This window comes from Perissodus microlepis, chromosome 18 (assembly GCF_051167445.1).
Source record: "Perissodus microlepis isolate ML-2025 ecotype Zambia chromosome 18, ASM5116744v1, whole genome shotgun sequence".
NCBI lineage: Eukaryota > Metazoa > Chordata > Actinopteri > Cichliformes > Cichlidae > Perissodus > Perissodus microlepis.
In genome coordinates, this window is record NC_140478.1 from 8,235,469 (window position 1) to 8,249,807 (window position 14,339).

At 43.2% G+C, this 14,339-nt stretch overlaps 1 protein-coding gene across 2 annotated transcripts; it reads right to left on the reverse strand.

Annotated features, from left to right (window-relative positions):
- Positions 1-14: 14 nt before the first annotated feature.
- Positions 15-13,873, reverse strand: dnai4 (dynein axonemal intermediate chain 4). 2 transcript variants are annotated; one of them, XM_084912876.1, is made up of 18 exons: positions 13,785-13,873; positions 13,311-13,509; positions 13,070-13,229; positions 12,411-12,565; positions 11,710-11,810; positions 11,323-11,479; positions 11,086-11,225; positions 9,914-10,078; positions 9,609-9,788; positions 9,361-9,509; positions 8,562-8,648; positions 8,320-8,474; positions 8,063-8,223; positions 7,165-7,289; positions 6,522-6,620; positions 5,380-5,606; positions 2,272-2,425; positions 15-2,116 (listed from the first exon to the last, which is right to left on the reverse strand). In XM_084912876.1, the coding sequence occupies exons 2-18, from the start codon at positions 13,367-13,369 to the stop codon at positions 2,072-2,074; spliced, it is 2,319 nt and encodes a 772-aa protein (XP_084769002.1). In that variant the 5' UTR covers positions 13,370-13,509; positions 13,785-13,873; the 3' UTR covers positions 15-2,071. The 2 variants fall into 2 exon arrangements, with proteins under 2 accessions (XP_084769002.1, XP_084769001.1); XM_084912875.1 differs by having other exon boundaries at positions 9,914-10,096.
- Between the last annotated feature and the right edge of the window lie 466 nt (positions 13,874-14,339).

A 14,339-nucleotide genomic window follows, 5' to 3' on the forward strand; every position in this document is an offset into this window, starting at 1 on the left:
ACATGTCAAACGTATCAGACTGAACACGGCACACACACTTTATTTCACAGGTTCTAACATGAAAGTCATTCATATTCATGCACTGAATTTGTCAACAGTACTTTGGCAAAAGACAAATATTTTGAAGGAAATCATACATAAAGCAAATTCACTATGTTCAGCTTTGCACTATTTTTTTCTTGCAGTAAAATTCTTAATATGCAAATGATGTTCAGCTTTGAGCGTGTTGTTGCTGTCATACTTTCCTGTATCTGAATGTGTTTCAGACTGTGTGACAGCAGCTCAGATGTGCTGTCTGATTGGTAGTTTACTCCAAAGGAGGAAAACCAGTCAGTGGTGACACATAGTTTGAGATGATGGCTGACGGTAGTGTGAAGTGCTAAAATCAACAATAAAGTCCAAGTAATGACGAGATAATGACTCTTGCTTCTCTTTGTTATCATCACACTGTCATTGTTTCATAACCTTCACTGAAAGTCACCTGACACAAACTGCTGTGGGATGCTGAGACTGTGGATTCCATGTGCTTGGTATGATTTTGGGAATTTAATGACCAAAACATCAGAAATAACTGAGGCGACTCTATAAGGGAATCCCCTCTGTTGACACTGTACTGAGTCAAAAGTATAAGGAACTGAGTTACATGGATTACCTGCACATACACTGACCTACGTATATGAAACACTACATGTCTGAAACAGTACTGTACGTATATTACCAAAATAAGGAAAAGCATAATAGGGCCTCTTAAATTAAAATCCTGGCTGTATGTAGACCTTACTGTAGTTAAGTTAAATAGGTCCTCTATAGTATCCAAATCATTGTCTGGTTGGGACACTTATTGTACTGTCAGGTGCAGAGATGGGATTACTTTTAATCTGATTACTTTCTTCAAGTAACGAGTAAAGTAAGGGATTACTATTGCAAAAAGGTAATTAAATTACTGTTACTTTCCCGTAAGCACGCTGCGTTACTAAAACCGTGATTTTTTCTTTGCGAGAGTGTCTCATGACAGTGACGTAAGCGAGTGCGACGTTCGTGACAACAGCTGTGTGCAGATCAAAAATGGATAATATAACGAGTGTGACAGAGAGTAAGAGCGTGCAGCGTTTAAAGCGTGGAAGTACTGACCTTACTTTGAGTTTGATTCCGTAAAAAGTGACAAAAACATTAGCGTCCTCTGCTCACTGCGTGGGAAGAAAACTTCTTTTTACAGCGAAAAAAAACCCTAAACGTCCGAGCAAGCACCGACAGTGCGCTGCCACGGGAATGTGACATTCACAGAGAAACTGGCGTATCCTTCCACTGACCGCTGCGGCACACCTGCACCAGGGCAAACCTCCGCCTGCCCCACTCCTGCTATACAGGTGAAAATAGAGCAACAGGACCGCTAGTCTTTGATTTTATTTGATTTGATTTTTTTCTGCTGTGTTTCACTTGCATCTATTTGAAAGAGTGAGCGTAAACACAAAAAACAATTTTATTTTATGTGCTGGAATGTGCAGAAAATAGGTTTAAATGTTCAACAAATTTCTTCCAGTCAGAGAATGTTGCATATAATTTAATGTTTGCTTGATGCATAAAGTTAAAAGATTAAAACTAATAAAACAAGTTTTAAAAAGAGACTTTTCCATTTGATTACATTTTATATGATGGATTATGCAGAAAAAGTAGAATTGGGCTAAAAGATCTATTGCTTTGTCACCTATTTAGGGGATAAATCATGTTTTAAAACGTAACTAAGTAACTAAATACCTTTGAAAATAAGTAATCAGTAAAGTAACTAATTACTTTTGAAAATAAGTAATCAGTAATTAGTTACTGATTACTTTTTTCAAGTAACTTGACCAACACTGGTCAGGTGTCTCACCTATAAACAGCCATACAAACGTGTTTCTAGCTGTTGATTCTTCTGTCTTATCTGTAACCTAGTCTACCTCTACAGCTGCTCATGAAGCAGCAGCCAATGGAAACAGGACTGTGGCTATCTTTGTGTCATATGTAGATTTCTACAGACGACTCTGTCACCAACCTCAGGCTGACTGGACATACATGTGTTTGTTTCATAAAGTTATCTAGATGCTGCAGAGCAGATGAGGTCTTCCAGAACATCCACCTGTAAGAAAACATCCAGAACAAAATTTAAAACCACGTCATTGTCTCTGCTATCGAACACACACCAGGCAGACAGCACTTGAAATGAGACGTCTCCCTTACTGCTTCTTTCCCACTACTACAATCAGCCCGTCCTTTCTACCAGCATAATGTTACCTGGCTCTGCTCTCCTACACTGAGATTCTTCAGCTGGTAGACAGTCACATGACCATCAGTGTCTCCTACCACAACACAGTCAGCCTGAGAGGAAAACAGCAAGGACGTCATCCTCACACCAGGGGCTGCAGGCTGCACAATGACGGGGTCCAGACTGGAGGAAAGAGGTGAATATATGGACAAGACACAGGTGATACAGAGAGCAGCACAGGTGGAGTCTCCTTCTGAGTCTGACTCACATTCAGGTCAATCTTATTTATACAGCGTCAAATCACAACAACAGTCGCCTCAAAGTGCTTTATACTGTAAAGAGAAGGAAGACAGCATAAAGACATGCTGTGGAAGAGAGACAGAGATTAATAACAAGTGTGATTCAATGCAGAGAGGTCTATTAACACATAGTGAGTGAAGAAGAAACACCCAGTGCATCATGGGAATCCCCCAGCAGCCTACACCTATTGCAGCACAACTAAGGGAGGATTCAGGGTCACCTGGTCCAGCCCTAACTATATGCTTTAGCAAAAAGGAAAGTTTGAAGCCTAATCTTGAAAGTAGAGATAGTGTCTGTCTCCCGAATCCAAACTAGAAGCTGGTTCCACAGAAGAGGGGCCTGAAAACTGAAGGCTCTCCCTCCCATTCTACTTTTAAATACTCTAGGAACAACAAGTAGGCCTGCAGTGCGAGAGCGAAGTGCTCTAATAGGGTGATATGGTACTACAAGGTCATTAAGATAAGATGGGGCCTGATTATTTAAGACCTTGTATGTGAGGAGCGGGATTTTGAATTCTGGATTTAACAGGAAGCCAATGAAGGGAAGCCAAAACAGGAGAAATCTGCTCTCTCTTTCTAGTCCCTGTCAGGGCTCTTGCTGCAGCATTTTGGATTAACTGAAGGCTTTTCAGCGAGTTTTTAAAAGAACCTGATGGTACGAATCACAATAGTTGAGAATAATACATGCATGAACTAGTTTTTCAGTGAAAATGATGCTTCCTAAGGGAAGCATGTATAATGTAAACAGAATTGGTCCTAGCACCGAACCCTGTGGAACTCCATAATTAACCTCAGTGTGTGAAGAGGACTCTCCATTTACATGCACAAATTGGAGTCTATTAGATAGATATGATACAAACCACTGCAGTGCAGTACCTGTAATACCTACAGCATGTTCTAATCTCTCTAATAGGATATTATGGTCAACAGTATCGAACGCTGCACTGAGGTCTAGCAGGACAAGCACAGAGATGAGTCCACTGTCAGAGGCCATAAGAAGATCATTTGTAACCTTCACTAAAGCTGTTTCTGTGCTGTGATGAGCTCTGAAACCTGACTGAAACTCTTCAAATAAACCATTCCTCTGCAGATGATCTGTTAGCTGTTTGACAACTACTCTTTCAAGGATTTTTGATATGAAAGGAAGGTTGGAGATTGGCCTATAATTAGCTAAGACTGCTGGGTCTAGAGATGGCTTTTTGAGTAAAGGTTTAACTACAGCCAGCTTGAAGGCCAGTGGTACATAGCCGATTATTAGAGATAGGTTGATCATATTTAAGATCGAAGAATTAATTAATGGCAGGACTTCTTTGAGCAGTTTTGTAGGAATGGGGTCTAAAAGACACGTTGATGGTTTGGAGGAAGTAATTATTGAAGTTAACTCAGAAAGATCAATTGGAGAAAAAGAGTCTAACTTAACATCAATGGTACTAAGAGTAGCTGTAGATAATATTACATCTGTGGGATGATTATTGGTAATTTTTTCTCTAATGATAAAATTTTATTTGTGAAGAAGTTCATGAAGTCATTACTAGTTAACGTTAAAGGGATGGTTGGATCGATAGAGCTCTGACTGTTTGTCAGCCTGGCTACAGTGCTGAAGAGAAACCTGGGGTTGTTCTTATTTTCTTCAATCAGTGACGAATAGTAAGATGTTCTGGCTTTGTGGAGGGCTTTCTTATAAAGCAGCAAACTATTTCTCCAGGCTAAATGATGATCCTCTAAATTTGTGACACGCCATTTCCTCTCCAGCTTACGAGTCATCTGCTTTAGATTATGTGTTTGAGAATTATACCACGGAGTCAGGTACTTCTGATTAGAGACCTTAGTTTTCAAGTAAGACTGGTTTCTCAGTTTTACAGCTGGGGTGGACGAGGCTAAGCACCAGACTTTCAAATGAATTAAAAGTCTGTCTGGGTCTTTGGTTGATTAATAGGCTGGTGTGAAAAATTGCTGCTCTGTAAGGCAGAGTAAATCGATTTGTTGATCAATTATTAAGTCATGTACTAACAGAGACTTGGAGGAGAGAGACCTAATATTTAATAATCCACATTTCACTGTTTTACTCTTTGGTTCAGATGTGGATACTGTACTGTTCTTTCTTTGTGATTGTTTATGTTTAAGTTGTTTGTTGCTGGTTTTTAGTTTGTTTTTTGTCTTTTTGGGAGCTGACACAGTCTCTATGGAGATGGGTTTTGGGGGGGGGGGGGGGGGGGGGGGGTAGCAGGAGGAGAGAAGCTGCAGAGAGGCGTGTAAGACTGCAACTCTGCTTCCTGGTCCCAACTCTGGATAGTCATATTTTGGGGGGTTTAATAAATTTGTCCATATTTCTAGAAATGAGAGCTTCTCCATCCAAAGTGGGATGGATGCCATCTCACCTAACAAGACCAGGTTTCCTCCAGAAGGTTTCACATGTCTGAGAACAGAATCGCCAATTACCAGAGTTTGACCCCCGGCGGGTGTGTCACCGAGTGGGGAAAAACAGTTAGACACATGGTTGGTGGTGTACCTGGGGCTTCTGTTTAAGACTATGCTGCCTCCTCACCATCACCCAGCCGCCCTCTTTCCCCAGCTGCTTGGGGTCTGCCGGGGAACAGCTAGCGGGGCCTACGCTATCTTCGGCTACAGCAGCTACAGGGGCCTGGCTAGCTACGGGTGAATCAGTGATCCTGGCCCTCAGAGCTGCAAATAGGCTACATTGATTACATGTATCATTACTGCTATGAAATAAGAAGTTATCTAAAGGTTTTCAATTCAACTGGCAGATAAGCTACACAAACACACCACTGTGTGTTGGAACAGGAACACCGAGTGACAGCGCCACCCAAAGGTACTCACATGCTCGAACTCAGGTCCCAGATTTCTAGCTGCCCTTCGGTGACAGCTCCAAATACAGTAGGCCACTTTGGGGACCATTTGATGTCGTGGACGGCCTTCTGGGCGGAGCTGAAACCCAACACAGGCTTCAAGTGGTGCTGCTTCCACAGCTGGATGGTCCAATCAGATGAGCAGCTCAGGAACACATCAGGGTTGAAAGGGGACCACGCAACACAGTTTACAGGACACTGACGAAGAAGAAGAAGAGGTGTCTGAGTGATATACACTCAGACACCTCTGAGTGATATACACGAAGAAGATTCAGCACCATAAGAACAGCAGTTTGTAACAAACAGTGAAGTTAGTATTTTGCCAGACTTCACTCACTCAGAATCTTTCTACAAAGATCGCAGCATATGTGTGTATATATGTTCTCCTGCTCAAATGGCTCAATATCACATTTTCATTTCCAAAGCAGTTTGTGTTTTATTTACAGATCTAAGTGAAATCCATTTCATTGACTGAATCAGGATTCTTGGTATGTGGACAACATTTATACATTACTGTAACAATGTAGCGCTGCCTTCACATACCAAGAATACTTAGTAAGTTTTAAGGCTTAACATCACATTCACACAGAGAAGAATCTGTAAAGTTTAAAATATGCTGTAAATCAAAGAATCGGTGAAAATGACTCCAAGTTGTGTGTGCAGCATAACTGACTGAAGAATAAAGGAATATGCTGACACAAAATCTAAACAATAAACCTCAGAAAGAAACTCTAAAACCACAATGAGACATAAACCAGTCTCAACCCAATTCACATCAAACCACATCCACTCTGAAATCAGGTTCAAAACTTTACCTAAGCCTAAAATTAGACTGATACCATTTATGAAGGTGACTACAAACCAGTCCAAAACCAAACCCCTGATCCCAGTATGGCTGAGTCAGTCCAGGAGGACTTACAGAGACAGACCGGTAGGTGTCAGTTTACTTTATCTGTTGTTTTCCCTTAAATGAAGTTAACTGACAAATAAGCAGTGTCCCTACAGAGCCGTTATACTGCAGTTGGAGCTTCAGTTTGGAATAAAAAGGCTTTTGGGGAATAAACAGATGTTTTTTCCAGAAGTCTTTGGCAGCGTTTACTCTGAAGAACTTACAAAGTGTTTCCTGTAGGTTTCAAGGAACTGCTGACTGTTGGAGCAGGAGCACTGGTGGATGAGACCTTCCCATGTCCCAGTCAGGTAGATACTGGAGTCCTGCAGGAACAGTGGAACACAGTGGGATACATTGGTCACATCTCAGGGATTTCATGAATCTCTGTTAGAGAACTGTGGATCAATATGGTCGTCATTGTGCAGGAAGGCCAAGATGATTAGATCTTTAGCAAGAATGCTAAAAGGTTACGCCATATGTGGGGTGACTGGAGATGTTGGTGAAAGGTCACAGTGATATGTGGTGTAGCAGACAATATCACATATCACATGTTCACATATCACATGTTCACGTGTGAGTGCCTTATCTGTCACATGACTAACGAGATGTTTGCGTAACTGCTGTTGTCAATAAAAGGACTGTGACCAGGTGAAGAGCTCACAACTCTGAAACATGAAATTTCCCCTTGTGGGACTAATAAAGGTATCTTATCTTATGTTATCTTATGTTATCTTATCTTATCTTAGACCCTGACGACTGCCCTTGCAGCAAGTAAAAGACAAAGAGCGCTGTGGTCGTCTTGCTTTGATTGGTGATTGGTCCCTGAGTCAGCGGGGTCTATCTCTTTAAGACCCAACAGTAACTTACTGTGGGATGAAAGTCGAAGCAGAGCCCAGGAGTCAGTGCTGTCAGGACACTTTCTGTCATCATCTTGGTCCTCTTCCCTCCAGTCTGTGTCTCTGTATTTTGAATCCGCCTTAGCTTCATCAAGTCTACGGCAAGAAATGGATCATTTTATATCATTTACCTGACACAAGGTGAGAGCAGAGAAGGAGTTATTTGATCATTGCCTGTTGTCTGTTTGTCTGTGAGCAAGAGCATGCAGAAGCCACCACAGAGCAACAGTCAGTCTGAGTTGCACTGTGTTCGTCTCTGTGGTGCCAGGAATGACTTCATGTTCTAGTCCATGGTTGTTGTTGGATTTTGTGTACTTTTTCTTAGCTTAGAGTATCTACCCATATGGAAAAGAAATAGTAAAAACTTATATGATTTACTCATGAAAGTGGCCACTTTCTCATTACTTTCATATATTGTTTTAGTAAGTATCCAAAACATACAAGTTTCATTATATAATTTTTCAAGGGATCTTATATCTGTTTTCACTCTTGTATGCTTTTCATACAAGTTTCACACAAGACAGATACAAACTTTATAAGATTTATATATATCTTTTCCATATGGGTATGGAGTTAGCACAGCATCTGTTGAGTATTTCTGTCAGATTGGACTTTTCATTTCCTGTGACCATTGAAATAAAAGCTCTGCTTCTCCTCTGCACACCTTTGACAAAATACTCACCCATTAGAGTTTAACATTACTGCCAACTGCCAAGATTCACTTAGAAAAGGACATTTTTCCTGAATTTCTTCTAAAATCTTAAAGGCCAAAGAGAGAGGTGAAGTTCTCCAAGGCTGGAACTATCCTGAGAGACAACGATGACCTGTATGCTGTCTCAGCTGACTGCACTGAGCCGGCTGCTGAGTACCTATGCAGTCGAGGCCATCTTTGAAGAAAAACCACTTGCTGATTCTGCCATCTGCACCCACAGAGAGGAGGGCCTCCACCTTCTCTTCCCCCGTTGAGCTCACTTGTTGTTGGGTCCACCTGAGCTGCCACACTGGCCCCAGGTGTCTGTTCGGACTCTCCCTACACAGAGCACATGAAACAAAGACAGAGCAGTAGCATGGTTTACTTTCAGTGTGTAGTAAAAGACCTGCACTGTCCACTGCACACGCCCCTCACCGGCTGCTGACACCACGTGACCTGTTGTCCTGACTGTGCACACCGTGGATTGTTATGCTGCCGTCATGTGTGCCCACAGCCAGCTGACTGGGGCTGTTAGCAGAGAAATCCAGAGCGGTCACGGCGCTGTCACAGTGGATAACGTGCTCCGGCCACTGCAGGAGGAAGAACATCCTCACTCAACAATCTGTGCGATGATGATGAGGGGAGCTGACTAAATCCAGTCCAAAGCAAAGTCATACCTTGAGGTTTTTGATGGACCAGCAGCTCACCAGACCTGGTTTCTGGTTCCCAGAGTCAAACTCGCCATGACCCACAGCCAGGAGGTCCTAGAAGACAGCCACACGAGGAGGATCTGTAATCAGTCGTCTGCCTGCTTTCCTGGGTGTTAGTCTGCTTCCTACACGACTGCCGCTTTCCCACGCTGTCTTTCTTTGAACCAATCAGCTTCCACTTTGCACGGTTTACATGCGTGCTCTCTGTCATTCTTCCTTTCAGATTCTCCTTTGTGCAACCCTCCACCTCCCCACCCTCAGCCAGAGCCGTCTTCATCATCATCACCACCAGAGTCTCAGCTGTGGGGGGTCCTGTCCTAAACCCTGGCACTGCTTTGATGGGTCACCACAGTCTAATCGCCAAATACATTCATTTCTCTATCTCAATAAATCATGTTCAGTTCTTTCAAGTGATCAGCATGCTTCAATACAATATTATCAGAAGAGACAGACCCAATATTAGCCAGGCTCCTTCAGCATTTAACTGAGCAAAGGTACGACCTTCTCTCCACACTGCAGGTGTGTCTGAAAGTTAGCTAACTGTACTTGGTTATACTACCTTTGAATTGTATATTTAAAGATTATTTTTATAAACCAGCTCACTCTGACTTCACCGTTCAGACTGAAAAACAGTCCAGCAACATTAGTGACACACATGAATGACACAAGGACAAAAGACTTGTGTTGCACAGAAATGTACACTAACTTCAAGCCCTTTGCTCTTGAATCAGTTTCTGTTAGTCGGAGTTGATCTTTGTTCTGTTACCGGATTCTTTCTGTTCCAGGTCATGCAGCTCACGCTGCGTCCTCTGCTGAGCTCACAGCTGAAAACCCAGAGACACTGCAGAGACGGACCGCCGTCCGTGCCCCCCGTCCTCTGCTCCACCATCTCATTCTTCACTGGACACTCTGGGTCTGAAAAAATGATTTCACTCATTACAATCTTAACGCTTCATCTAGTAGTAATGTTACCACGGTGCTGTGATGGTGCTGTGACGGTGCTGTGAGCACTACCTCCCAGCACAGGCAGCTGTCTGTAAGCAGCCAGCTGAGGGTGGAAGCTGTTTTGCAGGATGCTTCTCTCCACTGTTTGTAAGCAAAGCTGAAACTTGTCTGACAGCATGATGAGCTTCCACTGTGTCTCAGCGTTTAAAGCTTTCACTTCCACTTCTTTCAGTGAACCACAGGCACTGACTGAAGACAAATACAAGAAAACAGTTTCTGTACTGTAAAAAGAATGAAACTGTTAAAACTTCTGAATGATGACGAACCCTGAGCCCTGTTTGAATGAAGCACAGTGAAACAGTGGGTGCTGTTACCTGTAGTGGCTGTGCTGCCCACTGACACACTCCTGTCTGCACCTCTGCTGGAGTCCGTCACACCCTCTGAGTGGTCAGTCTTCACTGGGTTACAGATAACTGCTGTTTCCTCCTGCTCAGCATCACTTAAAGGCTCATACATGTCGCAGACGGTAACATTTGTGGCTGTGGACATGCAAACATCTGAAAACACCGTGCATTTATAAAAGCTCAACACTCCATCCTCTGTTTTATGGATGAAGTGAACTGCTGAAAGTAGAACTAAAGTAGAAAGTAGAACAATATAAGGATATAGTGAATGGTGGGTTCTACTATTGAGAGTGTGTAAAAAGCTAAAAAGAAGGGTGGGGTAGGGTCAGAATTTGGTGTAAACATATATGAAAGCACAGCTCCATCCTGCCTGATACCAACAGGTGAAGCTGGTGGTGGGTGTGTGATGGTGTGGGGGATCATTTCCCAGCACACTTTGGGCCTCCTTCGCACCAAGCATCATTTCAGTGCTTAGCTGAATATTGTTGCTGACCACAGCCTACCCATCCTCTGATAACTGCAAATAATCTGAAAAGAATTTCCTGATCATACCAATGAATTGAGTGTACTTCAGTGGTCTCCACAGTCACAAGGAAGCCTTTGGGACATGAGTGGATAATCAGATAGCTGCAGCCGACTAATCTGCAGCAACTGCATTAAGCTATCAGGTCAATGCAGACCAAAACCTCGGCAGCACCTTCAGCATCAGATAAATAGACACTAATGTGGATAAAAAGGTAAATGCTAATCTGCGGTTCATAAATTGTTGGGAAAGAGGCTAGCTTAATGTTCTAGCTAGCCATTTTTAGCCAGAACATTTGGCTAAAAATGGCAGATAAATAGTTCAAATGGTGAAGAGGTAACAATGAACTACTCTGATATAAACATAGCGAGCTAAAACAAACACACTGTGAACACTACACATCTAAGACAGCGACGCACTTCCACACACCAAAGTTTGGGAACCAAATATTCATCACACTTTAAATAGACTGAGTCCAAAAGCACAGTTTGAGATGAAAGAAGGCCATGTTCTAAATAAAGCTGCCAAAAATCAAGTTAGTCCAGCTTCATGTTTAGGTACACTGACCTGGGTGTGTTTAAAACTTTTATAAAAGTCACTGTTAGAATAACAGCTTCACCTGCATCCACCACCATCAGCCCGTTACTCTGGACATGCTTGTTTTTTGTTGTTCCGGTCAGCGTCTGCACTGATCGCTCCACATGTTTGTCCCTGCTCACTCTGTTCCTGCAGACCTCCTCGTACTGATGGTTTCTTGCTCTGTGAAAACGAGGTAAAATCACAACGTGCCAGTAGCACATTTTAGGTGCATATGTAAGCGTCTCAACCAGTCAGATATGGGAAACACTTCACCCACATGGTAGCTTCTGCCTCATCAGCATCCACACACACAAAGGTGCTGGGCATGTCCAGCAGTGAAAAGGTGTCTGTCTCAGAGATAAAGACCTCCGTGATGTCCTTCAACATGTCCTCTGTCACCTGTTCTTTCTCCGTGTCCTTTTTTACCTTCACATCTAGCAAGAAAATATATGAACAAACTCTTATAAACACCACAAAGATACGTTGTAGGTGTGACCGAGAACTGAGAGCTTTAGTCACAGTAATATGTGGAGATTTAAAAAACCATTTAGTTTGCATTAACTGTGCTCATTAACCACCACACAAGCTCAAACACCATGAACGCAGTAATCAAAAGGATAAAGGGAAAACATACAGCGTGCATTTAAAAAAACAATTTATTAACCTGGAAAACTGAGGGGAATGTCACGTTTAGAAAACATGTCCTCGTCATCCACGGAGTCTGTGGTGGACTGGCTGGATATTCTGCTGCTGCCAAATACTGACCTGGAAACATTGCGAGCACATTTTTACAGGGTGAAGCGTATAACCTGCAGTCACTTTAGACAGTTTGTCCTCGCTCTCTCCAGGAAGTGCTTGGCTGTGGCTGCCTCCCTGCACCATGGACCTGCTCAACTGGTGGCACAATTTAGTAAGAAGCTGTGCTCCAGCAGCCCTGGTTGATTCAAACTTCTACTGTTTTATAATTACTGAGCTTAAATGTAATGTAATGGTTTCCACCCAAACCTGTATCACTGGGAGTTCCCCAACTGATTCAATCACGTTCACATATCAAAGATTTTAAAAGAAAAGAGGATAGGTCAGGGTTCAAGGGTCCCCAGGTTACAACCACAATGCTGCCCAACCTCAGAACACGAGCGAGGGACAAGCCACACCGGCGTGGACGTCACCGAGCTTAATAAGAGCCACGTGAGGTATGGCGGAACAACGACGTACCGATGAGAACTTGGCTACTAGAAAAGATAATACATGGAAAGGCCTGCAGAGAAAACTCATATTCAAATTCAAGCAATGCTTTAACATTTGCACTCCACACATTCAAGCCTCACAGAGCAGCTCCAGCTGCATCACCTCAGACTCTGGTACCTGGAGAAAGGCAGAGTGAAGCTGCCCGTGGCTGTTGGCTGGTCTGATGCTGAGCCCACAGAGATTTCATCCACAAACAGCATGGGCTGCACTGCTCCTGGATCAGCCTGGTACAGCGGCTGAGGAGTGACATCATTGTTTACTTCATCAAACACCTGCAAGAAACACAGAAGCTTGCTACAGCTAACTTGGTACTGCACCCAAGGGCACACTGGAGGTACTTCTACATCACTACATGTTCGCTACATCATGGTATTTAACTCCACTACCTGCATCTCTCCTTTTATTGCCTTTTTCACAAAGCACTCAGGTAACTGCTTTGAAAACTTGGTGAGTGGTAGTTGAATGTAATTAATTTTAGAGGCATCAGAATAATCAGTCATGAAAACAAATCCACAAAATGAAGTCTTGTGTTTTTGTCTGGGTTGCAAAGTAAAACTGTGACTACAGCCTGAGTTTGATGTAAGACTACTTCTTTAAACTTTCAGTATATATATGCATTAAACACAGTCTACGACGCGGGTCTTTACTCTGTGAAACTGATGAGAAACTGCGTCTAATCTGAATCTAGTACCGAGTCTGTGACTGGTGTTCTCATTTACAAACTGTTCAGAGGACCCACAGACTGTGAGGACAGTGTCCCTGTGATGTTCAGGTACCCGAACAGCCTGTCTGGGAGTCTGAACCACGTTCTTCTCCAGGACTTTGCTGCCCCCGAGGCTCCGCCTGCTGTGACAGCCCAGCACACTCGTGGTTTGTCTGGAACGCTGGTGAGCTCCGCGTGGGCCTCCGTGTGAGACTGAGGTGGTACGAGAGGAGCTGGAAGGCAGCAAAACAACAAGTGACCGTGGCTGCGTGTACGTGCAGACAGCTGCAGTGAAAAGAGTACGGCTAACGTACGGTCTCAGAAGCAGGGGGCATCGCCGCTTTCCTCCCTCTTTCCCCCCCGTGGCAGACATCGCTGCAGTGCGCCTGCTGTTGTGGGTTTCCTACTGCGGTGCTATGGCAACGGGACATGCCCAGTGCTTGTGCGTACAGGGAGCGCGCGACATGCTCACGTCGTTAGTTGTTGCCAATGGAGGGTAACTGTTACACTGTGCTGGACATTAACACGTAGATGTATACAGTCAGACAATATCAACATTTTCACATTTTCCTTAAAATAAAGTAAAAAACGTTTTTTAAACAACAGTTAAAAACATAGGTTACCACCATCTTTACTGTCGCTGTTCAGTTTAACCACGCGTTCTCACTGGGTCTCATTACATTTATGTATATAGTTGCCTCAGAAAACTTTATATTATTAAGACCCAACAATAATCAGAAAAGTCCCTATGAGCACATACGTGGCAAGAGTACAACGGAAAAACTCACTGTTAACAGAAACACCAGGACCAGGCTCAATCTGACCGACCGCTGAGGGGCTGAGGGGGCGGAGACGGGACCAAAGACACAGATTAATGGTTAAATACAGAGTGGTGTATAAATATAGGCCTATTGCTGGGTAACTGACGGAAAATTCAAGGTCATCTAACACAGCCCTGTGGGCTTTATCAAAAAGGAAGAGAAGCCAGTGTGGGCAAAATCTGCTCTCTCTAGTCCCCGTCACTATGCTCACTGCAGCATTTTGGATTAACTGAAGGCTTTTCAGGCAGTTTTTAGGACATCCTGATAATAATGAATTACAGTAGTCCAGCCTGGAAGTAAGACAGAGCCTGATTATTCAACATCTTGTATGTGAGGAGGAAAATGTTTAATTCCGTTCTGGATGTATGAGGGAGGCACAGAATAGTAGCAAGAGACAGGATATTTCTAACTTTAGAGATGTTGCGCAAATGGAAGAAAGCAGTCTTACATATTTTTTTAATATGTGCGTTGAAGGACATTTCCTGGTCAAAAATGACTCCAAGGTTCCTCACAGTGTTACTG